This window comes from Gallus gallus, chromosome 8, assembly GCF_016699485.2.
Source record: "Gallus gallus isolate bGalGal1 chromosome 8, bGalGal1.mat.broiler.GRCg7b, whole genome shotgun sequence".
Classification (NCBI taxonomy): Eukaryota; Metazoa; Chordata; class Aves; order Galliformes; family Phasianidae; genus Gallus; species Gallus gallus.
The window spans coordinates 29461831-29487353 of NC_052539.1; the positions used below are offsets into that span (position 1 = coordinate 29461831).

General features: G+C 40.8%; 2 protein-coding genes and 2 non-coding genes across 14 annotated transcripts in view; 3 read left to right on the plus strand and 1 right to left on the minus strand.

The window, feature by feature from the left end:
• Window positions 1-10104, minus strand: part of SLC44A5 (solute carrier family 44 member 5) — an 86903-nt gene extending 76799 nt beyond the window's left edge. For all 5 annotated transcript variants that reach the window (XR_001467890.4, XM_004936912.5, XM_426673.8 and 2 more), the window contains exon 1: window positions 9865-10104. Coding sequence is in view for 4 of the 5 variants with exons in the window: in XM_004936912.5 (XP_004936969.1) it covers window positions 9865-9901 (37 nt within the window). In the remaining variant the exon portion in view is untranslated. The remainder of the gene's footprint in view (window positions 1-9864) is intronic.
• Window positions 10105-13278: 3174 nt separating this feature from the next.
• RABGGTB (Rab geranylgeranyltransferase beta subunit) lies at window positions 13279-24936 on the plus strand. 7 transcript variants are annotated; one of them, XM_046898239.1, is made up of 9 exons: window positions 13279-13309; window positions 13910-14017; window positions 14995-15236; window positions 17103-17208; window positions 18419-18471; window positions 18552-18695; window positions 20444-20569; window positions 21309-21458; window positions 22735-24936. In XM_046898239.1, exons 3-9 carry the CDS (start codon window positions 15048-15050, stop codon window positions 22873-22875), a joined length of 909 nt encoding a protein of 302 aa, XP_046754195.1. In that variant the 5' UTR covers window positions 13279-13309; window positions 13910-14017; window positions 14995-15047; the 3' UTR covers window positions 22876-24936. The 7 variants fall into 7 exon arrangements, with proteins under 7 accessions (XP_046754195.1, XP_046754194.1, XP_046754196.1 ...); XM_046898238.1 differs by having other exon boundaries at window positions 13910-13952; window positions 15039-15236; XM_046898240.1 differs by having other exon boundaries at window positions 13279-13305.
• LOC112532953 lies at window positions 14136-14218 on the plus strand. The gene has a single exon (XR_003076590.1). It is a non-coding gene; the product is annotated as a small nucleolar RNA SNORD45 (small nucleolar RNA).
• On the plus strand, window positions 15662-15746 carry LOC112532951. Its single transcript, XR_003076588.1, has one exon. It is a non-coding gene; the product is annotated as a small nucleolar RNA SNORD45 (small nucleolar RNA).
• Window positions 24937-25523: the final 587 nt, after the last annotated feature.

The window sequence follows — 25523 nt, forward strand, 5'->3', positions numbered from 1 at the left end:
GGAAGATGGACTAATCCTCGAGTTCATCATTTCTGAGCACAGAAATATACTCTCTTCTTTTGACAACAGTACTGTACAATTGAGTTACTGTATTAACTTTTTTGTTTTATTACTACCGCTGACTCACTGGAAGATCAGTAAGTTGTAAGGACAAAAAATTCTTCGGATATAAGCTCTGTGTTTTGAATTCCTCAATTTACTAGAAGCTAGCAACAACCTGTTGATTCAGTTTTACATTCTGACTAAGTTTCTAATACCATGAGAACTATCTGAAAATATATATTTACACAGGAAAGATAATAATCTCATTGTTAGAGTAAGTATATTGTATTGCTTTCCTAAACTACAGGTAAATAGTCAGAGTCAGGAAGGTAATGAGAACAAAATAACTATGAGTTAGCTGGTATTTCACTAGCCTCTTTACCAGAATCAGAATCACAACATGAAGCAGCTGTGTACTTTCTAAACTACTCCTCTTTTTGATCTGTATTGGAACATAGCTTTTACAATGTTAGCACAGCTTTTACAGTGTTGGTAAATCCGTAGCAAGTCCTAAAGCCCTGAAAGTCGTAGTGAATTGAAAGCTTTGGCCTTTATATTACCTGACCAAGATAGGTTTTCTCATCGCCCTTTTCCTGGCAACACTTACAATGCCCATAATGGGAAGAAGTCTAGGAAAAGAGCTCTTGGCAGCTGAATGCTCTCTTTCCTTTCACTTGCAAAGCCACACTTCTAGGTATAACATATAACTTCATTGATAGCATCTGGACAGGAATTCTAGGGATTTTGTTTGTTTGCTACACAAGAAAAGTCTGCAACAAGATTTACTTTTTGTGGACTACTGTTTGTTTTTTAAGAAAGTTTCATTGATTCATCCTTCTGATTTGTCCTTCACAATCTACACTTTAAAATAAATAAATAAATAATTTTCCTTCCCTGGATGGGAAACCTTTCATTAATAGAGGATAAAAAGTAAAAGCCAGTACTTTTTAGTAGCTCAGCTTGTTTTTTATTTGTTTTTGTTTGTTTCATTAGTTGGGAGTTCTGGTGGTTTTAGTAAAATTTTCTGGTGGGCTTTTTTTGTTTGTTTGTTTTGGTTCTTTTTTTTTTTTTTTTTTTTTTTTTTTAAAGTTTACTCTGCATATAAACTTCAGGACTGCTGCTCAGATGGATGTTCTCCTTCAGCCCGGAGTTCTAATATTGTGTCAAAATGCTGAACTAGTCTTACATTTCTCTTGTTATTTGTGAAGAGCCCACCAGCACAAATTAGCAAAGGTCTACTTGGCATGAGTACATAAATAAAAATATAATGTATGCAAATGCTATGCTACTTGCTTTCCAAAGGAAACTGTGCTCATGGCTATACTAATTCTGTTATTGATGTTTTGTCTCAGTTTAGTTTTCAATTTCCCAGAGCGTAGACAGATGCCAGGAAAGTGTTAACAAAGAAATGTACACATATTATCTACATGTTTTCCTAAAAAAAATTAATACATATAAGCATTTTATTATCACACAAATCTCCCTCAAACATTCAAGTTATTTAAGGGGATAAATAATGCAGTCGTTCAAGAGTACTGGTCACGAGGACATGGCGCTTATTATCATTTTTACTGTTTATAGCAGTTGTCTAGATGCTAACACAGATATTGTATTGTACTGAAAGCAACAGAAAGGGGTATTCATGGATATAGCTCTGTGCCTTTTTTCAGCTACAAAGCAATAGCACTGGGACTATTTATCGTTCTCCTGGGGGGGGGGGGGGGGGGGGGGGGGGGGAGAAGGGGAAGGAGACTGTGTTTTTCTATGTGGTTAATCAGCTGTTTTTTAGCTACCATATCACGTCTGAGGAATTCTCTCAAAGCAAAATACAAGTGATGAAGAAACAATTAGCTTTACTGTAACATCCAGTACAAGCAATATTAAATAACAAGAATCAGAGCTATTATTCAGCATATCCACTTATTTCAAAGGATAATGATAAACACTAATTCAGCTACCAGATTTCATGGTATATCAGCTTGTACAAGTGTAGATGCTCTACATGCAGTTGGCCCAGCAGGAATCTGCTAACCTGAAAAAGAAAGTTGCTTTCTTCCAGATACTCCTCACTGTGCAGAAAAGACAATTAAGGAGAATTCTGGCCAGCTCATGCATTAGGGCTCTTCTTTCTAGTGACATACTCATAAGTCAGGAACAAGTTCCCATCTTTTCCACATCAGAAGCACATAGTAACCACATATTTTAACATTATCTAGCTTCTAATTTAAGAAACAGGTATAAGCATGTGACTTTCTGCTGGAGAAGTAACCCACCAAAAATCTTTTGAAAGCTTTAGTCATTGGTTCTTTTTAGGGAGACAGTTTCTTTATGCCAGACTTCCTCAGATACTTTTGGGATTTGTTGCCAAAGATGACTTGAACACCTAAGACAAAACTCTATCCAACTCTAATGACTGCCAGGCATTTATTTCCTGTCACCCTAACGAAAGTAAAACATTGACCTATAATAAACCTGCTTTTTCTCAGTAAGTACTTATTAGGCTTATCACAGCTTTCCCACCATCCTCATGGAGTTTATATCATTTGTATGACACCGCCTTGAATGAGATCTCATTTGTAACTTTATTTCACTATATTCCACCTAGTACTGAGGACAACTATTTCCCCTCCTGGCTTGACTACTAACTTTCTCCATCCAAGAGAAAATAAGGAATGAATTCCTAAACAGCTTCCCCTCAGGGCTGAATGCAGCCTACAGTGCTGATCAGGAGCTACTACAAACACTCCTGAGGGTAACATCCCACACAAACACTTTTTTCTATTACAAGTTCTGGCTCTTTAACTTACTGAAACTGGACCACCACTCAAGTAGGTGACCACAAAAAATAAAGCTGATATGAACTCCGAAGAGCTATTCTATTTGTCTTCCTCTTCTTTTCTTAGGTACTTCTGCACTGCTTCTTCAATGTCTGACAGAAACATCTTCAAAGTCCCAAATAAACCATTACAGTTTAGAAGGAAAAGACTAAATGCAAAAACCTTACTGTCCAAGCTTGATTATATCTTGTACAAAGCACAGCTATTATATTCTACTTAGCTTTCACTGTAAAAGAAACAGAAAAGTTGGGCACCTTTACGGTACTGAACAAAGCAGAGGGAGTCATATGCCATCATACACAGCTTCTTCCTAACCTTACAGATAAGATCTTATGTTCTTTGATAATTCGAAGTCAATTTATATCATCCCACTAGATGTCTCTGCATTGCTGCATTAAGCTAATACAATAGCTAATACAAACACACTACTCTCTCCTTGTCACAATATGTAGATGCTGCAGAAACTAGCCATTCTATTACTCAGACAGATTTTCTAAATATGACTGCCTCTGACACAGGTACTAGAGCAACAGGAAAAAAATAGTAAATACAGCTAAGCAATCATGAATGTTACATGCTTTTGCATTTCAGGAGTAAATATATAGTGGGAAAAAAAAAAAAAAGAAAAGAGTGCCTTCACATTCAAGTAATGATCAGTTACTGAACAAGGATTCATTGCAGGGTCTACAAAATAATCAGTGACATTTATCCGTAAAAGCCCAAAGCTTACCACCTGATATGTCGGCCACTAACACAGAAGAAGACATCTAGTTGTCTGACATGAATAAAAGCAGACCACTTAACTAATGGAAGAAGGCATAACAGAAAATCCCAGACTAGCAGAAAAAAAAAAGTTTTTATGTTTCAGAAGGTAGAATAAGTTTTTCTCAAACTCTAAGTGTTCTCAGATATACTCACAGAACAACGCAGTTCTATACAAATTATCACAAGTTATCACTAAACACTGACTTCTGGGCCTCAGATGTCTACATGTATAGCAGTATATTGAGTCTGTTTGGTTTCTGGTGGTTGTCAGTTGGTTCTATCACTTTGGTGACAATGGTTATTGCTTTGTTTCCAATAGCTCTTATACTAAGGTACACTTTGCGTAATACAATAGCTTTCCCATCTCAGAAAGAAAAACACTAAACTGTTATAAATCAACGGCAGCTCTTAGCAATATCTTGAGAATAGATTTGTTTTCCTTTTTCAAACATGGTGATAAATATTGTCTCTAAATGTCCTTGAAATTTATTTCTTGAAAAGATTCCCAGAAAAGCAGGTATACAGTAGACCTGTTATACAAGTAGGCAGAAGTTTCTCTCTACAGAACGGAAGTTTGCTGCAGAAGACTTCTTACTTTCAGACTGTCAGATTTTTACCATCATCTTTAGTTTTACAACAAGCACTTTTCCCTGCCAAGACTTCCTACTCTTGGAGGTTTACTCATATTATGCTGAAGATAGATTACAATTTGCTACTTCAGCTACACTGAAAGTACTTTCTGCTACAGTAACACTAGTATTATGATCAACCCACCAATAAATCAATATGATTCGTGGCCCTGTCACACTATTCTATTCTACAAAAAGGAAGCATTTGAAACAGTACCTCAAAAGCCTGGTCTAATTATGAAAGTTAATTCATAGTAACATATGATAATGAATTGTAATGCAATACCATACACAGTGGTTCAGACTGACCACTTGCATGCAATCTTATTCTGCATATTATTATACTAGTTTGGAATAACATCTTACTTCAAAAAAGTGTATCCACATAGGATGTTTGTGATAAAGGTTACTATTCACATTCCACAAATGCCCTTCTTTCTTTTTCTTTTCTACTCTTCCATGTAAATGCACTATGTTTCTGATTCAACTGAATGAGAAGAAGGTTCTACTTCCATAGTGAATCCCAGATTACAGCACTGGCATTGCTACTAACAGGTCACAGACTGTGCTGTTTGCAAAGGCCCAAGACAGAAGCACACCTGGCCTGTTTTGTCAGAAGTTTTACTGACTCAAAATGTCAGACTCCAAAAAACCCAATATCTTTTGCTGTAACAGCATATCATTCTTTAGAGACTTACAAAGAACAGTTCATTTATTTTGGACAAGGAAGAATATGCTTTGAAAATAAAGTACTTATTACACTGTAGGCATTCAGAGAGTAAGTATAATATTTCAAACAGGTTTGATCAGGAATTAACTTTAAAAGCTCTTATAAGTGATATAGGCTGGTTTAGCAATAGTTATCAATATACTAGCTTAAGGACCAATATAGTTTAGCAAAATGAATTAATATGTGCCAGTTCTAAAACTTTCCAGTTTAGCTTTGTTTGGTATGTCAACAGTCTTGTTTTTCTGAACAATCCCTGGTTCACTGAAGCACTGTAGTCACAATAGGCTACTTATATCTTTGCATCCACCAGGTGCAAGGACTTTTTCTTGAGTTTCACATAAATTGTTTTGAGTTATAGTGGTTGAGGCCCTAGAACATGTTCAGAGAAGGGCAACAAAGCTAGAGAGGGGTCTGGAGCAGAAGTCTTACAGAGAGAGACTAAGGGAACTGGAATTATTTAGTCTGGAGAAAAGGCGGCTCAGGGGAGACCTTACTGCTCTCTACAGCTCCCTGAAGGGAAGTCGTGGTGAGGTGGGGGTTGGCCTCTTCCCTCATGTAACTGGCAATAGGACGAGAGGGAATGGCCTCAAGTTGTGCAAGGGAGGTTCAGGTTGGACATTAGGAAAAATTTCCTCTCCTAAAGAGTGGTTAGACACTGGAATGGGCTGCCTGGGGAGGTGGTGGAGTCACCATCCCTGGAGGTGCTCAAGAACCATTTAGATGTTGTACTGAGGGACATGGTTCAGTGGGGGATATTGGTGGTAGGCGGACAGTTGGACTGGATGATCTTGGAGGTCTTTTCCCACCTTGGTGACTCTCTGCAACTGACCTAATGGCTGCAGATGGGTGTCACCTGTCTCTAAGACAGAAACAGATCCTAGCCCAAGCACTGGTGGGGCTCAATGATAGGGCTTTTAACTAGGTAGGAATGGGGATGGGGATACAATGAGGCTCAGCAGGGTGGAGTGAGTAGTCCAGGGCATTATACTAAATATGATGGCAGAAGAAATTAGAGAGCGATGGGACAGAGAAAGGTTAGGGGTTGCTGTCACGCCAGGAGTTTGCAAGGAAAAACCTTCAAACTGTCCTGTAGGGTCTTGTGAGGACTTCTCAGAGGAGGTAATGTTGCCAACACCCATCCAAAACCTCTTCATGCCCCTTTAGGAAGCAGTGGGGGAAAACTTCAGATTTCTTTTGGAGTTTTGAGGAGGGGACCCTCTAGAAAGGTAATATGTCAGAAAGCCCTGCTGAAATGCTTTTACACCACTGCACGCAGCATAGGTGTAAAAGTTGGAAACAATAGCTGGAAACCATGATGTGCTCAGAAAATTACAGTCTGGTTTCTATCAGGGAAGCATGGTGGGATGACTCCCATAACTAGAATACCACTGTAAAGCTGTATTGTCTTTTTAGAAGGGATAGGCTAGGTAGGAAGGGAGTTGTCCTCTATGAGGACATAAGAGTTAAAGAGTGGATAGGCTGTGAAAAGCTCCCTCTGAGAAATGGTAAGGAGATTGATAGTCTGTGGGTTAAAATTAGGGACAGGACTAATAAAGGACACCTGGTGGTATGGGTCTACTACAGGTCACCCGATCAAGGGGAGCCTGCTGGCGAGGCCTTCTTCTTTCAGCTGCAGAAGGCATCTGGCTGGCAGGCACTCATCCTGATGGGGGATTTAAACCACCTGGGTATCTGCAGGGAAAACCACGTGGTGAGCTGCAAGAGATCTGGGAGATTACTGGAGTCCATGGATGATAAATTTCTGGTGCAAGTATTAGATAGATTGACTAGAGGTAAGCACTGCTGGATGATCTCACTTACAATTATTGTTCATGCGTGTGTATAGTTTCTCAGGCATTTCTTTTAACAGAAAGGAGGCAACACTTTAAAAAAGGATGACCCCTCGATATTCATGCATATCTCCAATTTGATCCTGCAGTGCAGTCTAAATGCCAAAATTCATTTCCATGGTAATAAGAAATAAAATTTCAATATTTGCAAGATCAAATGTTATCACAGGACATGTGAAGCTGCATACTAAGACAGTTCTTACTGAAGGAGACATATCTGTTGTAATAAACAGGAAACATGTTACAAAACATTCTTTTTAAAACTGTATCTTTTTCTCCCCATTCTTCTAATTTTTTTTTTTTCTCACAATGAATTGTTTTATCTAAAACTAGTGTGATAGCAAATTCAGACACTGCTGAAGTTCTGTACCATCAGCTCCAGCTGACAAGCATCAAGACAATGCACCCAAAACATGGACTGCAAGGTCTAGATAAAGCAGACCACGTTTTTAATCAGAGAAAGAAAGGCTTTGAGTAATCTGAATTGAAGTTTCACCTGCTAACACTTCAGAATATATTCGAGTCATAGAGCCACAGAATCATGTAATCATAGAATGGTTTGAGTTGGAACAGATCTTAAAGATCATTTAGATCAAGCCTCCCTTGCCATGAGCAGGGATACCTCCCCCTAGATCAGTCTGAAATCTGAATCAAGCACTGAATATCAAGTTTCAGCTTTAATATGAATGTCATCCATTCATATTAACTTTGAATGTCAGACAGCAAAATTAGTTACATATGATGATATACAACAATTTATCAGCAGTGACTACAGACTTTATCTGTAGCGGTATCACAGCCCAAATCATCCAGTATATGACACCACTGTGGCTAAATATAGCCCATTCTTCTTAGACTAAAGATGTCCTTCAACCTGCAAGGTATGCACGTGTAGCCGGATGAAATTAAGAAATTAAAAATGCAGGCCAGACCACAAGACAAAACATTTACTGACAAAACCTTCTTAGTTCACCCATAGGTCTTCCAGTGGAAACAGAAGAATCTTCCTCAATTAAACATTATATTTTAATTTAATTAATTAAACATAACATTTTTTAGTTAAAAAACCTGTCATGACCACCGACAATTTGACCATCAGTTTCAACAATCTCACAACAACAATTAATACTGCAGTTAAAAGAAAGCAAATACCACTTAGATTACAGAATAAAGAACCTATAAGCTCACAGATCTGCTCTAGTGAAAAAAGAAAGTAATGAATAATTTGCGTCCTTCACTTCAGTAGCAATCTTCCTGCTGTGAAAGAACTTTTTTTTTCTTGGAGTCCTCTTCTGGAGAGATGCCCTCATAAAGTCAGCACTGCTCATGAGAAATCCTTTGTATTTAACTCATGCTACGGTAAATATTGCTGCAGTTCCTGGAACCAGCTTATAGCTGCTCTGTGCAAGACTAAACTTCAGTAACAACTGCAAACTTTGTTTTCAAAGTTGAACTCACACATGCATCTAGAGAAATAACACAGATAAAACAGAGAGTGCTCAAGAGGAATAAGCCTCAGAATGCCTACAGGCTTATCAAAAGCTTTTACCAAGCCATATCCAGACTAATGAGACAACTGTGCTGTCCTGTATTACAAGATTGCAGTGAGTTCACCTAATAGTATACTTACTACTTCAAAGAGAAATCTGAGGTACTTAAGCTATTCACAAAAACTAGCACCAGCTGTTAACCATGGGCTAGACTCATCTTTTCTAAAGAGACAGATTGACACCATGAGTCTGATTAACAAAACAAACAAACATAACCACAGTATAGGGAAGGATTAACATTTCCCTTACATATGCTCCAAATTTTCACAAATGAAGGTGAAGTAGCTTTTTCATCAGGTCATAAGCCCGAGAAAGCCAAATCAATTGTTTTCCTTTTGGCCAGATCGCAGTTCAGACCACAGAGGTGAACTATGAAATTGAGTCTCCTAAGTTGTAAACACGTCACACAACACCTATGATGTCGAGGTAAAGACTGGCTGGTTCATTGAGCCATCATTGCCTGTTTGTACATCTTAAGCAATCAGCTTGTCAGACTCGCAGAGAGGAAACCTTGTTTCTGAGGGGTTTGCTCATTCTGCACATTTTTTTATTTTATTTTAGGCCATGGAAATCTCACATACATTTGGAAAACTAAACCTGTTTTGTAGCAACGCCTTCAAATAGTCTAAGAAGCTTTGCAAACCCTTTATCCTGTCATAAATACAGTAGTTTCCATGGAATGACTGAAGTAGAGCTCAAGCACAGGGATGAAGTTCTGCCCCCAGTGACCTTCTACACACTGGCTGGCAGGATTCAGCCAGAGCAGGGCTCGTTCAGTCCGTGTACCCCTCTCTGGCTGTGGAGCTCCCCGTCCATACGCCCCAAATAACAGAGCCCAGAACCCAGCAGTGCCACCAGCACGGCGGGCTCCCGCCGCCAGCCGCGGTACCACACACAGCCCCCCGCGGCCGCGCAGCCCCCAGTCCCGCAAAATCACTCCTGCGCGCACAAGAGACGCCGAGGCCCACTCGGCCCAGCCGAGCCTCGCGCTCACACCGCCCGCCGAGGCCCAGCGGCCCGAACCCACGCGACAGAGCTGGAGTGGCCCGGCCCGACCCTGCCCGGTGGTGCACCTGCCGCCACAGGAGGGCACGGACCGCATATCCCCTCCTGCCCAGCGCGGCCTTCCCGCCGGGCGCAGACAAAGCGCACGCGAAGCACCTGCTCCAGGAAAGTAGGCGGAGGTTCTCGCCCGCTACTCCCGTCTCTGCGGCCACCGGTTCCCCTTCCCCGCTCCGTCGCGCCTTCCTCCAGCCGGACAGCGCCTCGGGGGCTCCCACCGCCCCCGGAATTGGGACGCCCACTGCGCTCCCAGCATTCACCCGGGGAAGCGAACTCCCGCCGCTGCCCCACGCTGCCAGACCCGCGCTGTAAACAGGCCGGGGGGCGGCATAGGCTTAGGCCCTCTCTGTCCACTATCGCTAGAGCCCGCTCCACCTCACTCCCATCCCGGGCGCTTACCGTAGGGAGGCGCAGAGGCTTCTCCTTTCCTCGCCATCGTCCCCCGATGCCCTCTGTGCTACAGTAGCCCGCCGATCAGCGCACTCTTTGTTGCCGTGAAGGCATGAGAGGAGGTAGCGGCCGCGCAGCCCCGCTCCGCTCCGCTCTGTCGCTGGGAACGCCGCCCGCGCCCCCCGCCGACCCTCCTGTCCCGCCGGCACCGCGGCCGACGCTTGCGCCGAGCTCGCGGGGGCGGTGCCCGAGCCGTGGGGGGGCGGCGGGCAGAGGGGGGCGCCGAGGGCAGGCGCAGGGCCGCAGGACGGCCCGCAGCCGCCCGCAAGCCCCTGCTCGGGCGCACCGCTCTGACTCCGCCCGCGTCCAGTCTCGGCGACAGCTCCGCAGCCACTGAGCGGGCGCGGTGCCTGCCGAAGCCCGCTGCGCGGGGGGCTTCGCGCTGTCGCCCGACGCCGGGCGCTGCCGGGAGGAGCGCTCTGCCCCTCGGGACGTGACGGGTGGCGGCAGGCTCGGCTCGGCTCGGCTCTCGCGGGCCGGTAAGTGATCACACCACCGTCAAAGGGGAGGAGGCTCCCCTCTGCCCAGCCCGTGCCCTGAGTCTAGAGGTCTTGTCAGGGTAGAAACTACACAGTCCTGGAGCCGCTCTCTCCTCCGACCTCTGTCCCGCCAGCCTCACGAGCGGCTGTGGTAAGCACTTCCCGCCTTCGGGCCCCGGCGGAGCTGTCCCGGCGCCCGTGCTGAGCCCCGCGGAGTGGCCTCTGCTTCCTACGAGGGAAGGGCAGGAGTTCGCAGGGACTGCAGAAAACCGAAGCGCTCTGACGCGTGGATGTACTCGCAGAGATCTGGGTTTTCAGCCTCCTGATCGAGAGCAATTTTTGCACCTCGGTTTTGAGCGATGCCATTTTCATGATTCTGTCTAAAAACTGAGCTGTGATCACAAACTCAATTCAGTCCTGACAAATAAAGACTACTGGCCATTAACTTTCCTTAGTTTCCACCCACTTCTTGTTGTTTTAACTGAATGGAGCAATGGCCATTTCAAGAACAAGTAATCTGTTTGCTCAGATTCTTTTCCAGTGGTGGCTCCGTGCACTCTTTCCTTCCTTTTTTTACTCTTTACAAAAGTTCTTACCAGCCATTCTTATTGTCTCCCAATTCAGTTTATTTCCTCCACTTATTCCTATTTTTATTTCTTCTGGTCTATTCTTATTCTTTATCCCAATGTCCTCATTTGGCTGATTTCAGTCAACTACTGCCTCAGGTTGTGTCAATGTGAACAGTTTGGTTCTAATGAGTGCAGTTTTGAGGTGAATCTCCCAGGTTCACCCCTGCCACCCCTTACTTACTATGCTTTGATTTACAGAGAGATTTGAAGGCATGTGAACTGAATTTCGGATTAAACTAACTGGAAGACATAATGTAGGAGTGCACCTGAGGTGCTCCAGCCCTCCACTAGAGCTATTCAGCGTAACTCAAAGCAAAAATCCACCCAAATGCTTAGTAGGTCTTGGATCCAACCGTTTTACCCTCCAAATTCAGCAGCATTGGTCTGCACAATTTTTTGAAGAAAGGCTTCTAAGAATCTCCTACAAAGAAAGCCTGAGAAAGTTTGAGTTCTCAAGTATAGAGAAGGCTCTGAGGAGGCCTTATAGTGGCCTTCCAATATTTAAAGGAGGCCTACAAAAATGATGGGGAGAGACTTTTTATCAGGTAGTGTAGTGACAGGACAGTGGTAACTGTTTATAACTAAAAAAGGGGAGGTTTAGTTAGATATAATGAGTACACCATGAGGGTGGTGAGGCATTGGAAGAGGTTGCTCGAGAAGCAGTGCTCAAGGCTATGCAGGATGGGGCCCTGGGCAGCCTGATCTAGTGGGAGGTTTATCTACCATACCAAAGATTGGATGTGGATGATCTGTAAGGTTCCTTCCAACCCAAACCATTCTCTTAGAGTACTGATTTATTCAGTCTCTCAGACTTAGGTATATCTCCAGCACCACTCCAAACTGTCTTTTAACTCCAGTGCTAATGTCTCAATTCTGAGTGCCGTAGAATTTAAATCCTTTCCTGTAGTTAGTAAATATTTTTAGTGTGTAATATCCTTACGGGTGTTCAAGTACCTCACTCAGTCAGCTGGAATTACCTATTACCTACGACAGTGCATATTACCTATGACATCATCTTATATAGGTTGGATGTTAGGAAAAATTTCTCTGAAAGAGCGGCCAGGCCTCTGGGATGAGCTGCCCAGGGGGGTGGCTGAGTGACTGTCCCTGGGGGTGTTCAAAATGTTGTACTGAGGGACATGGTTCAGTGGGGGATATTGGTGGTAGGCGGACAGTTGGACTGGATGATCTTGGAGGTCTTTTCTTGGTGATTCTATGACTTTATAATACAATTCCAAGCCCACTCACTCACCTTTAGAATTTTGCTGTGTGCATAACCTTATTTGGAATATTCATAGTCAAATCCATGGTGCTTATTGAGAATAAAACTTTAAAAAATAGGATGAATTTATTTCCTTATAACACAGGGCAGCTATGATGATAAATCGAGTTACCACTGAATTAGTGGTATGCAGAAACCATACCAGTAACAGATAAATAGTATATGCCTTGCAAGTGGGCTTTTATGAAACACTGGAGTAATGCAAGGTCACAAACCATGCGTATGTCTTTTCCTCAATTACCCTCAGAGTATAGGATAAATAAAGTATTATTTACTTGCAGAAAGATCAGTAGTGTGACATCCTGGTTAAGAACTGATGTACTTCAAAAAACAACACTTATTTTTGACTGTTCTTTGCATGCTAGCATAATATGCATTTTCTCTTGGACACTCTCAAGATACTGTTTCAACTCAGGACAGTTTTGTCTCCCATGTGGGCCTGAGTCAGTGTTCATAATTTGTAACACAGTCATACCAGTTTTAAATAGGAAGAAAAGTGGTTTTTGTTGTTGCTTGTTTGTTGAATTAACGGAGTTTTTCTTACCTGTCCTGCGCTAATCCAACTCTTTCATTTGCTCTTCCTTAAGGACAACGGAAAGAAACGGAAGGCATTTCTACACAGCTGACGAGTTCGCTACGACGCGCGAAGGCGCACAGTTTCAGTTAGCAAACAGTACACGCGCTCCCTCGGTTTGAATTTAGCGCTCGACTGCGACAAGCCCGAGCGCCGCAGCCTACGCAGGACCTAGGGGTGCCCCGCGCGCCGCCGGCCGCGGTCGGGCAGAGCAGAACGTCGCGCTGGGCCCTGCAGGTGGCGGCGGCCTGAGCTGCCCGCCGGGGTCCCGTCCTGTTCGCGGCGCGGCGCGGCGTCGGGCGCGAGGGGCTGTGAGCGCAGCACCCGGCGGGCGGCTCTCGGGCAGCCATAGCGAGGCCCCGCCGGGTGCTACTTTTTGCCACGCCCCGAGGTGCCTCCCTCTTTCTGCTACAGGCGGCGAAGATGGTGGGTACGGAGCTCCGCGTGGTGATGGTGGTGGGCCCGGTCCATCCCGTGCCTCGTCCCCTTGTGCCCCGTGGGTGCGGGGCTGGCGCGCGCTAAGGGTCGTGACGATCGCAGCCGCGGTAGTTCCGAGGCACTGCGGGCCTGGAGGTGTGCCTGCCGCCCGCCGAACTGGCCGGGCCTGGCTGCGGCGGGAGCGGAGCACGGGAGGCGTGGCGAGGGGAGCCTGCCGCGCTCGGCCTGTCTGCAGCGGCCGGGCTTGCGGCACTGCGGGGCCTGCGTCGGGCCCTGAAGCCCGCAGCGGGCGCTGTCTCGTGGCGCGCGGTTGGGGCCGTGGTGTTTGGGTTTGTTGGGGGATCGTAGTTTGTTTTGCTTCGCGTTATTTAAACAAGAAAACACAACGTATTCGTCCTCCTTCGCTAGGAAGGATTTATCCAGACAGAAAATATGCCAGTGAAGTATAGAATCTGTCTCGTATTAGACATACACAGAGAAGCGTCCGATGCAGAGCAGTCAGTTGCTGCTGCCAGCGCTGGTGGAGGTGCACCTTACTGCCAGAACCTCTTGAGCTGGCTATGCAGCTAATGCCTCGTTGGTGCTTTTACAGGGGACACCACAGAAGGACGTTGTAATAAAACCAGATGCTCCAAGTACGTTGCTTTCAGAGAAACATGCGGACTACATAGCTTCGTATGGAACAAAGAAAGACGATTATGTGGGTATCAGTTTTGCTTCAGCACAGCTGTGGTTTTATTAACGGTAGCAGCAACCCATATTTACTTGTTCTATACAGTCCAAAGTATAAAAGGAAGAAGGCTTTGTTGATTTCTTTAGGTCTGTGATGAGTTTTGGCATGTATTATCTGAGCATAAGTGTGAAGATTATCAGTTTAGCTCTAGAATTACTCTGAGACCTTAGAAATAAACTACTAGTTGTGCCTTCATCCAGCAGAGCGCATGAGCACACCTATATTCATCTTGGGTGCTTGCTAGGGCAGCATACTGAGGTGCATTGCAGCACTGCCCTCTGAGTACTGAGTGCAGGGAATGCTTCTAACGGGTGTCACTTGTGTAGCTGTGATGGAGCATATGACAGATGGATTTTATTTGGTGAGAAGGGTCAATAACTGCATGTCTGAGGGAGGGGAAAAAAAGTTGCAGTTATCCTTACTGTCAGCACTGCTGTTCCTGTGGTTAAAACCTGCCAGCTGTAAGGACTGCTTGGCACCAAATAATGCTTATAGGTAGTGTATATGTAAACAACATTTACATATTTATATGTGTATATATATATTTGTGAATTTACTTCCTTCTACAGCACTGGACTGTGGCAGTTCTGTCACTTGTTAGTAAGTTTCATTAAATGACTTCTTATTTTTGAGACTAGTTGAGGCTGTAATTTGAGTGACAGTTTGGATGCCAGGACAATAACTGATGATCTGAAATGAACTGGTGGCTTACTGGTTGCCTGTGTTTAACTTGACGTTTAGATTAATACTCCTAAAACAGGTAATACAGGGGAGGGTGGGAATTTAGTATATGTAGGTATATGTGTACATACACATGTTTTTATGCGCACATATGCACAATATACAGAGTAACGGTGGCTAATATGTTCTAAGTCAGTTATGGGATTGAAAATATTTGACATGTTACAAACTGTAAGTAATGTATTTCCATTGCTGTACTTCAGTGGCATGTTTATCCGATGATGAACTAAAATAATGCACTTCTTAGGAGTACTGTATGTCTGAGTATTTGAGGATGAGTGGTGTTTACTGGGGGCTGACAGCAATGGATCTCATGGGACAGCTGCACCGAATGAACAAAGAAGAAATTCTGGCATTCATCAAATCGTGTCAACATGAATGTGGTGGAATAAGTGCCAGCATAGGTCACGATCCTCATCTTCTGTATACCCTGAGTGCTGTCCAGGTAAAACTAATGTAGAAACAACCATTTGTGTGTGTAATGATTTTGATGATTGCAGATTTCCAAACCAGACAGTGTTGGATACTAATAGTAAAAGCTATTTCAGTACCTTATTTAAAAATAAATAAATCCAATTGACAAAACTTTAGGATTTAGCTGTATCAATTCTTTAAAAGTAGTCATATTTGAGTGTTGCACTTCTAATGTTCGTTTAATGATGAATTTGTGAGCTGAGATGGAAAACAAAACGTAGAGGCTCAAATGCTTCTAAAAAATTGATTATGTAGTGTATCTCTAATTGAAGCTCGTGGAAGAAATATGTAAATGGTGTTACAAATTAATATGGGAGCATCTGGTTTTAGGAAGAAAACGTTGGATTTAAGGTATTAGGTCTGAAAGCCTTAGGACAGGAAAATGTTGTTTTCTTGGGTCAGTGATGATTGGTGGCATGTATTATCTGATGTAAAGGTGATGTTTATCATCACATTAGCTCTAGAATTACTCTGAGACCCAGGAAACTGAAATTTCTTTAGACAGCAGCCTTTGAGCTTTTCCAAACACTCCAGTCAAATTCCTTTTGTGAAGTCCTCCTTCTCTGAACATTTAATTAGACAATTGGAGACATATTTTGTAAGGGGCATAGAGTTCTTAGATTAATACTTAATATTATTAGGAGATATTTTTATGTCAGCAACGCACCTCTAGATACGTAAAGCTGGAAAGCGTTAGCCATTGCAGATGTGAAGTTTTTAAACATAACCAGTGTGTCTTAATGAGTGTGTGTGTCCTCACTTCACAAAATCTGTTTAGTCCCATCTAAATCTCCAGAATGTTTAAAAGGTAACACTGCATCTTCCTTTGATCTCACTTATCAGTGATGTGTTCAGGTTAGCTCTTGAAGGAGTATACTGTGGTACCAAATGTTCCGTTGGAGGTGCTTTGTAGATTTTTTTTTTTTTTGCATTCCTGTAATTATTTTTAAATTAAATAATAGCTGGCAATTAAAATACTCTAGCTTCTTAATTTTAGGAATTCAAATTCATACCTGTTGGTGGTTCTCAGGTTCAGTTTTTCAGTGTTCCTTAGTTTCACACGTTCTTTCTATTTTCAATTGTTCTGTTACACACTTATAATGCATTTTCAGAAATTGTCCCAATTATGAGTAAAAACATGAAGCCAGCTGGGGCTCAGAAGCAGCACTGTTGCATCCACTTGACATACTGTCTTTAATTTATTGGCTCCAATCAGTGCTAGTTCAGAATCTTAGCATTCCTTACTCTGACCTGTTTTTCATTCAGAATGTGTTCGCTGTGCAGTTTGTGTCTAATCACACTGTTTGTTTTTTCTTGAATTGTTACAATTTGCTATTATACTTCAAATTTAAATGTTTAAAATAATTCATTTTCTGTATATATGAATCACTCCTGGTAGACTTTAACTGTAAGTGGTATTAGTCACTGTCTGCTTCACTTACAGGTGTACAAATAACAGCAATGCACAAACTACAGGTTTTAAATTCTGGAATGATATTGCATAGCAGAATTCACCCATAATCAAATCTCTCTTGTTATACAGAATGTGAATGTAAAAGTAAAGAAGCCAGATTATGCCTTTGAAAGGAGAGCTGGAAGTTGGAAAGCAACAAAACATGGAACAGTTCAGCAAGAATTGTTTCTGTTTTCATTTGAGACATCTTTGGTTAGCAGTAGATGTGCTTTAATGAGTCAAATCTGATTGTAACAAATAACATGTACCAGTCAGAATCAGTTAAATGAAGCATCTTACAAATCCGGATTTTTTAATTTGTTAATAAATAAATCTAAATAGCCTTTGCTTCTCTTTGATTGTTGCTGTGGCTTTCTCTTCTAGATTCTGATCTTATATGAAAGTCTCCATGTTGTTGATGTAAATAAAATCGTTGAATATGTACAGAGCTTGCAGAAAGAAGATGGATCATTTGCTGGAGACAAATGGGGTAAATTTTAGATTGTAGAAATGCACCGATTTTGTTGACAGATGTTAGTCTGTGAACTTAAGTTTTCTTAGATGGTAGTTTTGCATATGTACTGTATATGAACTTTAGTTCCTGAGTTGTTAAAAAAAAAAAAAAGGAAGAAAAAACTAAGTTTTGTGAAGGACAAACATAGGTTTTCTTTCCCTTCCAAAATATTGTGAATATTCTAAGATTCATTCCTTTTTTTAAAAAATAAATTGTCCAGCTCTTAGAGAAAAAAAAAAAACCTTTGGGCACTTGTAACTAACAGTACTTTTGTATGTTAGATACACTATTTCTGGTTTTTTGCTTGCTGTTTCCTGGCCCTCCTTTTATGATCTTTATCCGATGAAAGGCAGCTTTCACTACATGGAAATCAGAAAAAATACAGGCTGTCTTTTTTACTCATCACTATTTATTAATACTTATTTTTGTTCATAAAGGATTTACGTGCATAAACAAAGGTAATTTTTAAGCTGTAGCATAGCCGTAGAGTCAATAAAAATACTTATTCCCATGGAAGGCTTCATTTGATAGAATATATTGTGTGTCACTTCTACTGTTCTAGTAAAATCTAACAGGCAGTGTCATGGTTAGTGTATGTACACTGCTGGAAAGCTCGTGATACCTTACCTTGTGCTTTAGGAGAGTCATGTTATAAGCTTTCTCGGAAATCATTCTGCTGAAGTTTTTTTGGTTTAGCATCAAGATAAAAATGTGCTAAATGAAACTTGCAATTCGAGTTACTCTTGATCTAATAACAGAAATGGCTTCCCCTTCTGCTCAGGTATTAAAGAGAGCCCAAAACATTAAAAACAGACCAGTTTCAGGTGTTCTTTTATTTATCTGTTTTAAATATCCACTGCTTTGCCTTTATCCAGTAGGGTACTACAGATAAACTTTTATAGAGCTGTTTGCAAGTTACCGCTAGTTGAATTGACTTGAATATACATCTGAATGCAGGTAGTGAGTTGTTTGCTTTTACGTACAGTAAACACAAATCATTTGAATTGTAATGTGCACTTTGTAAATTATTGAGGAAGTAATCATTGGTTTGAAAAGTGAGCTTTAAATGGCACCGTTTTTCATTGTGTTGCTCTTTTTATATTTGTTCCTTATGTTCAGTGGTGATTGAAATGTATTGTTGTTACTAATGAAAATAATATTTCATTTCCTGCCCTCCATGTCTTAGGAGAAATAGATACAAGGTTCTCCTTTTGTGCTGCAGCAACTCTTGCACTTCTAGTAAGTCCTAAAACATCACTTGAACAAGTACAATGTTTTTTTCATTGGTGGATAGCTGAAGTTAACCAATTTGGCTGAAGGTAAAATATATTGGTTGCCTTTTTAACTTGCAGGGAAAACTGGATGCTATTGACGTGGGGAAAGCAGTAGAATTTGTTTTGTCCTGTATGAACTTTGATGGAGGATTTGGCTGTAGGCCAGGTTCTGAGTCACATGCAGGACAGGTGAGTTTTATTTTATATAGAAATATTTAAAATTATTAAATATTGCAAACTACCTCTGAATGTTTGTTTGGCGTCAATCGGTGATGCCAGTTGATGGAACCTTTCTTGTTTCTGAAATGATGATTTCCAGTCATTTAGTTAAAGTAAATGAACAAGTAGGTGAAGTTGGGAAGTTGGTTTGGAATTCAGGAGGCTATAATCTAGGAAAGAAAAAAAATCAGGGAACAAGTTTTAGGACTGTATTTCAGATTACCAGTACGGTCTGAATGGCATCCAAATAGTGGTGCCAATAGTTGGTGTGAGGTTTTAAAGAGAATTTGGAATTGATATTAATGTAGACATTGGAAAAGAAAAATGTAATTGGGGAAAAAAAAACACTTGTAATGTGTTGCAATGTTTACCACAAATTCTAATGAAACATGCGAGTGAATTGTATAATATGTTTGATGTTTATCAGATGAACTGAGGAATAAGTGACAGCTAAATCTTCTAATCTCTTAAATTGCAAGAATGAATCATTTGAGCAAAGTAAATTGCAAGAAGTGGTGACTACCTGTTGCATAGGAACCTCTATAATGTTTTGTTACAGGCACTGAAGAGTGTTATACTGCTAATGGCAATTTCTGAAAAATGGTCAGTAAAATGTAGTTGGGAAAAGAGAGGAGTAGTGTAATAGAAAGGAATCCAGGGACTTGTCAGGAAGAGAATCTCAAGGACTTCTTTCAAGGGAAAAATGACATGAAAAAATGATTTCCTGTTTTTTTTTTTTTTTTTTTTTTTTACATGTAGGGGATTGTTGCACCTAACTTAAGTTTATTGATAGGTACCAACCTTAGTAAACTATTTTAATCCCCTGTCACCCTCAGCCCCCACACTCTCCCCCTTAGCCTTGTTATATCTACAGTAGCGTTGCCCCTATGGTCTAAATGGCTGGACCACTCCTGGTGTTCAAGGGGGTTGTCTGGGTTGTCTGTTTGGGGGTGTTTTTTCTAACCAGGAAGGGGTGGTTATGAGTAGGCTTCAGTTGAAGTTGTGGTTTGTTGCAGTTTGTGTCTGGTTCTTTTCAGTGACCGCCTGAAATGTGTTGGTAGTATGCTGTTGCACTACATGTGTTATTTTTGAGGTAAAATAGGCAGGGATTAAGACTACATGGCACTTAGTACAACTATGGCCTCAGCAGGCTTACTTTCTTATGATTGCCTGCAACATTCATGATTACTAGTAACTCTTTTCTGCCAGAGAATTCATTTGGTTGTCAGTTTGCCCTCCATAAGCCTTAGAGAAAGAGGATTATTGGTTGGTGGCCCTGTCTGTGGCAGGGGGGTTGGAACTTGGTGATACTTGAGGACCTTCCAACGCATGCCATTCTATGATTCTGTGAATATACATGAGCATAGGCTGGTCACAGAGTTGTCATAGAGGCCACGTCCAACCTGTAGGAAGCAGTTTGAGTGCTAGCTTGTTTTAAAATAAAACAGTATTGCTCTGCCTTTTCATCTTATTGGAAATCTTAGTCTCGTATCTTACATCAGTAAGAAGTTCTATAATTACTGGAACTCTTTCAACAAAAGCAACTGTGAGATTAATATCTGCCTTTAATGGGAAAATGAAATTTACCTGAAAGGTGACGTGTGCTTATTTTGTATCCTGTTTGCAGGACTGTATTCTTCCTTTGAGATCGTCCTCTATTTAGTCTCTTTAACTGTCTAGTTTTTAAATACACAAAACATTTATGTCTGTAATTTTAGATCTATTGTTGCACAGGATTTCTGGCTATTACAGACCAGTTGCATCAAATAAATGTTGACTTGCTGGGTTGGTGGCTTTGTGAACGTCAGCTACCTTCTGGAGGTCTCAATGGGCGACCGGAGAAGGTACTAGATGGCTTATTCTGTTTGTTCAAAGCTTAATGTGGAGTATTTTTTCTGGAACACGGTGTTACTTTGAAATGCTCAGTAAACTCAAGAGATTCAGGCCTTCATTTTGATTCTTCATTTTGTTGCAAGCGCTTTGCAGTTCTTGGCTACTCATAGTTTGGTGCTTCAGTTGAGGAAAGTATGTGTACTGAAATATGTCTTGCTGGCCAATTCAACCAGTGTCTTATTAAATCAGGCCTTGAATATTTTCTGATGATGGGAATGATCCCTTCTGTAGGATTTGTACAAAAATTGTTTCATTTTATCTGCATTCTGTGTATAATGATGTTTCATGTTACAGTAAGAAATTGTGTAACTTAGAATAATCCCCACTGGAAAATAGACAACTAATCAATATTCAAAATATTAAAAAAAAAAACCTAGCTTGTTTTCTTTTTTTTTAATATGAAGCTTGTTGCCTTTGCTCAAGAAAAAGGCAATGTAGATTTGTAGCCTGTCACACATGAGATGAAGGTTGTTTCAAAATAACATTCTTGTGGTCTTGTTTCTTGAAAATGGCAAGGGGTTATCTAAAAAAGAAACTGCATCCAGAAACTTGCTTCCTGTACCCCAGAGAAGCATTGTTTTTATGCAGTGATGTTATGATAGCACAGCTAGGAGGAGTTCATAGAATCACAAATTTGTGATGTCATGTTAATGATGAAATCAAATAATACTTTGCTTCTCTGTTTGCCAGTTACCTGATGTATGTTATTCATGGTGGGTTCTAGCATCTCTGAAGATGATTGGTAGGTTACATTGGATTGACAGAGAGAAACTGCGCTGCTTTATTTTGGCTTGCCAGGATGAGGAGACTGGAGGATTTGCTGACAGACCAGGAGATATGGTAAATAATCTTCAATTAAGTCAAGTTTGCATAACAGAAATTCTCAACTTAAAAAGTATGTTTCATGTTTGAATGTAACATGTGATCCAGATATTGGTGTTTTGCAGAATTGCAACATCTGCAGCTGGGAAGGAACAAAGTAGAGTTGCTTTAGAAGGCTTACATAGGAAGCACATGCAATTGTGTGTTGCACGTGCTCTATAGCAGCTGACTTCAGTGTGGGATACCGTCCCCATAATGCATACCACACTGTTTCTCATAAGAACGCATGGAAGATCTAGGTGAAAACACTGACAGTTCAACAATTTGCAGGCATTTAGAGACCACCACAGGTTAAGTAGTCTTCAGATCTCTTTGTGCTTTTGTCTGATCTGAATAATTCATGAGTAAATACTCAGAATAGTTACACACCACTGCATAAATCCTTTCACTGGCACTGGTGTAAATGAGGAGGAAGCTTTTGTGATGACATTATGAAGAGGCTGGTTGTATTAATTTTCTCCTTCGCTGAAAGAGTAGTTATAATTGTTGTATTCTCTGTGGTTTAAAGCATAAATAATTGAGATAGTACAGGGTGGTGGTCGAATAAAAGTATTACATGATCTCAGTGCAGCTACCCTTGAATACATGGCTGCTTATTTGTGAACGGTTGGAAAATCGTGGTTATAACAGCCAAGGAGAAAGGCTGGTTATGCTAGTGTAGTTTTAAGCGTTTAGGCTGTGATCTAGTGGTTGGATCTCGTGTATGTGGCTATAACATGATAAACTAGCTCAGTTTAGTGCAGTATAGGGCCTCTATGAAAAGACCCAGAAATTCCAATAATACAAACAGGATGAATGCTGCACTGGGTAATTTTGGATAGGATTTTGTAGAATGACTAATTAAGTCCACTGACAGGATGCATATGCAATAAGAATTTAAACAGTCTGCTGCAGTTGTGTTGATACAGGCTTTCAGGGGAAATTTGTGTAGTGAAGGAATACTTTGATATAAAATAACTGGTGATCTCTTCTATTTCCTTGTTTTTTTTTTAATTTGGTTTTACTTTTCATTTTAACAGTAGATTGCTGCTCACCTCTTAAGATTTTGCAGCACAGCTCTTTATTCAGAGACCATTAAACAGCATTATACTGTTGCTGAAGAGTTTGTGCAGTTGCAGTGTTATCTTGAGCTACACAAGCTTGCAGTTCTCTTGCTAACAAACAGAAGCTTCCGTGCCAATGACAACTGATTGTTGTTTTGGAAATGAATGGACACAAACTTTCTGTCTTCCAGGTGGATCCATTTCACACTTTGTTTGGAATTGCTGGACTATCCTTGCTGGGGGAGGAGCAAATTAAGGCTGTTAATCCTGTTTTCTGTATGCCAGAAGATGTCCTTCAAAGAATAAATGTACAGCCTGAGCTTGTGAGCTAAATCTCATGGAGACAGCAAGTTGATATACCCTCTTGGTTTGGTTTTATTGATTGGAAGTCATCTGTGAAGCTTAGAATATTCTTAATATTCTTCTTTGAGATGTGTTTACATTACTACAGTAAGGCAGTAGCTTTACTGTGGGCTTTGTCACTTCATGAGCTGTATTGTAACAGGCTTGTTGTATTCTGAGTGTAATATGTTCTTTGGTTGTACATAAGATGATGTAGAAAGACTTCTAATCTGTATCTAAATATATGGGCTTTTTTTTAATAACCACGTTGAAGCAGTAGTGTGAATAGCTTAATTTTTTCTATTCCTGCAATGTCAACCATGATAGCATCTGTCTTTATGCAAGCATGTTTTGATGGTGTATCACGCACAGCACTTTAGAAGAATACGGGAAAAAAAACCACCTAACTTACACCATGCACTTAATGCCAAACGCTTGTCCGTGTAATTCTTTCTGTTCATGCTTGGTCTCACTTCTATATACTCAGATGCAAGCTTTGTCTTTTGATAGTAATTGTTACCAGTGAAAGCAACAAAAAATATGTGATTCTGTTAAATACAGGAATGTACTCCTATTGCTGGTGAAGCCTCTTTTGTCAAAATTCCCCCAGTAGTTGAAATGGAGCATACCTTGAATGTATCTACATTGAAAATTACTAATGTTAATCATTCTAGAGAAATTCTTTATGGGAAAGTGACTTGCAGCTGAATATAGTGATGACAGTAAATTTGTTGCTGGACTGAAATTGTGGTGTTGCAGCTTTTAAGAGAGAAATTGCCAACACTTTATTGTGATGTAATTGAGAGTTAAATTAGCCATGGAAAACACCCATCTCAAAGATGAAATCCTTTTGTCTTTGCAGAAGCCCTGAAATTGCACATCACTTTACATCTTCCTGCACACTGTTTGAAACTGAATTCTACTTCACAGTAAGATGTGGTTGCGAAGGGGAAGAAGTCGTCTTTGATAATCTCTGTATGTTTGCTTAAAGAAGGTCTAAAACTATTTCAACACTTCTGATCACCAACTGGTTAGTTTTATCCATCCCATTCATCTTAGTAGAGAATAAGGCGAATAACTTTGGGAAATTCAGAGACTGTTTGAATGCTCAGATACTATGTTTTTTTTTAACCTTTATTTCTCTGAAAGCTTTTAGATGACGATAAAAAAAAAAGAAAAGGTATCAAAATGGTTCCTTTCTAATGGTTCAGTTTCCTGGTGAATTATTTGGTCAAAGCCTAGAATTTATTTTTTCAAGATCTGGAATTAAGTTAAGGTTGGCTTTTTGTTGAGTATGGGGGAATGATAGCACTGATTAGGTTTTCTTTATTTGTAAAAATTAACAGAAAGTTAAAAGTTAAGAAGAAATAAGCTCATGTTCTGGGTTGCCTTTGTAAGTGCCACTTTATTATTTAAAGCTTCACTATTCAGTACCTAGGCATTTGCTATTTTTTCCATGTTATATAAACATAACAGAATACAGTTCAGAATTTCTAGTTTAATACAGACTCTGAGACATTCTGGGAATTAAAATGTGGGTGATACTACACGAGAGTATAGAATGCAGTAGGTTGAAATCCTGTTAATGTTGGATCGTTTCTCTGAGGGAGGTCTGGTCACCTCTGTTTGTTAAGTCAGCTGTAATTACTAAAGATCACCTTATACAGATTGGTGGTTAAAAGTGAATGTGTGTGTGTCCAAACTAAAAACTGCTTGAAGTTTTTCTTCCACTCTTTACGTCTTTTAATTTATTATAGATTTTGTGTATATATATAAAAAAAGTCATCACTGTTTTTCTTATGCAAACAAAATCATTTTTTTTTCAATGTACTGTGAAAAAACTTAGTTGGCCAATGTGCATATATTAAAACTCTTCAATACGTGATTTTGGCGCAGAGTACATTGTTATAAGTCTACTTCTGTGTTTTTTTTAATGCTTCTCTTGATTTTTTTTTTTTTTTTTCCTGAGTTTATGTACTTGATATGTGGCAATAATTAATCTCATAGTCTTCAGTTACTGGTCCTTTATTAAAGCCTTTCAGAAGTTTGTACTTCTTTATCTTTGCAGTTCTTTGTATGGAAAGGTCCTGACACTTTCTTCATACTTAACTCTTCAGTACTATAGCATAGCTACCAGACCCAGCAATAAAAAACTATCTGGGAAAATCAGCAACCATTCTGTTAGCTGCTAGGACCACAGTCAAGGGTAGAGACAGGTGCTTTGTTCTAAAGGTGTCACGTTTGTGACAGCCTGGTGAGACAAAGTCTGCGTTATGATTTGTGAATGTAAGAATGGGGGTCGTGGGGAAGATGCAGCTTTTGTTTCTGTTTTTTGTCTGTGTACTGAGGTTTCTGTCTGAAGAGAGGGTCTAACAAATACCATCTTCAAGAGTCTGAAGTTCAGCATAGGACTTAGTTAAGACAATAGCAGCATCTGGAATTGGAATTCTTCCTTTGCAGTGAAACTCAAGTTTCTGACACTTGTATTTTTAAAGCTGTCTGGTGGAGGCTCAGTACTGAGGTGCTCATCTGCTCTGACCTGGGCCGCTGGGCAGTCGGTGCCTTTCAGTGCTGGCAGTGGAGCAGCCTGACAGCTGCTGTAGAATTTGTGGTGTAGAACTGAGCAGCATCGGGCTGT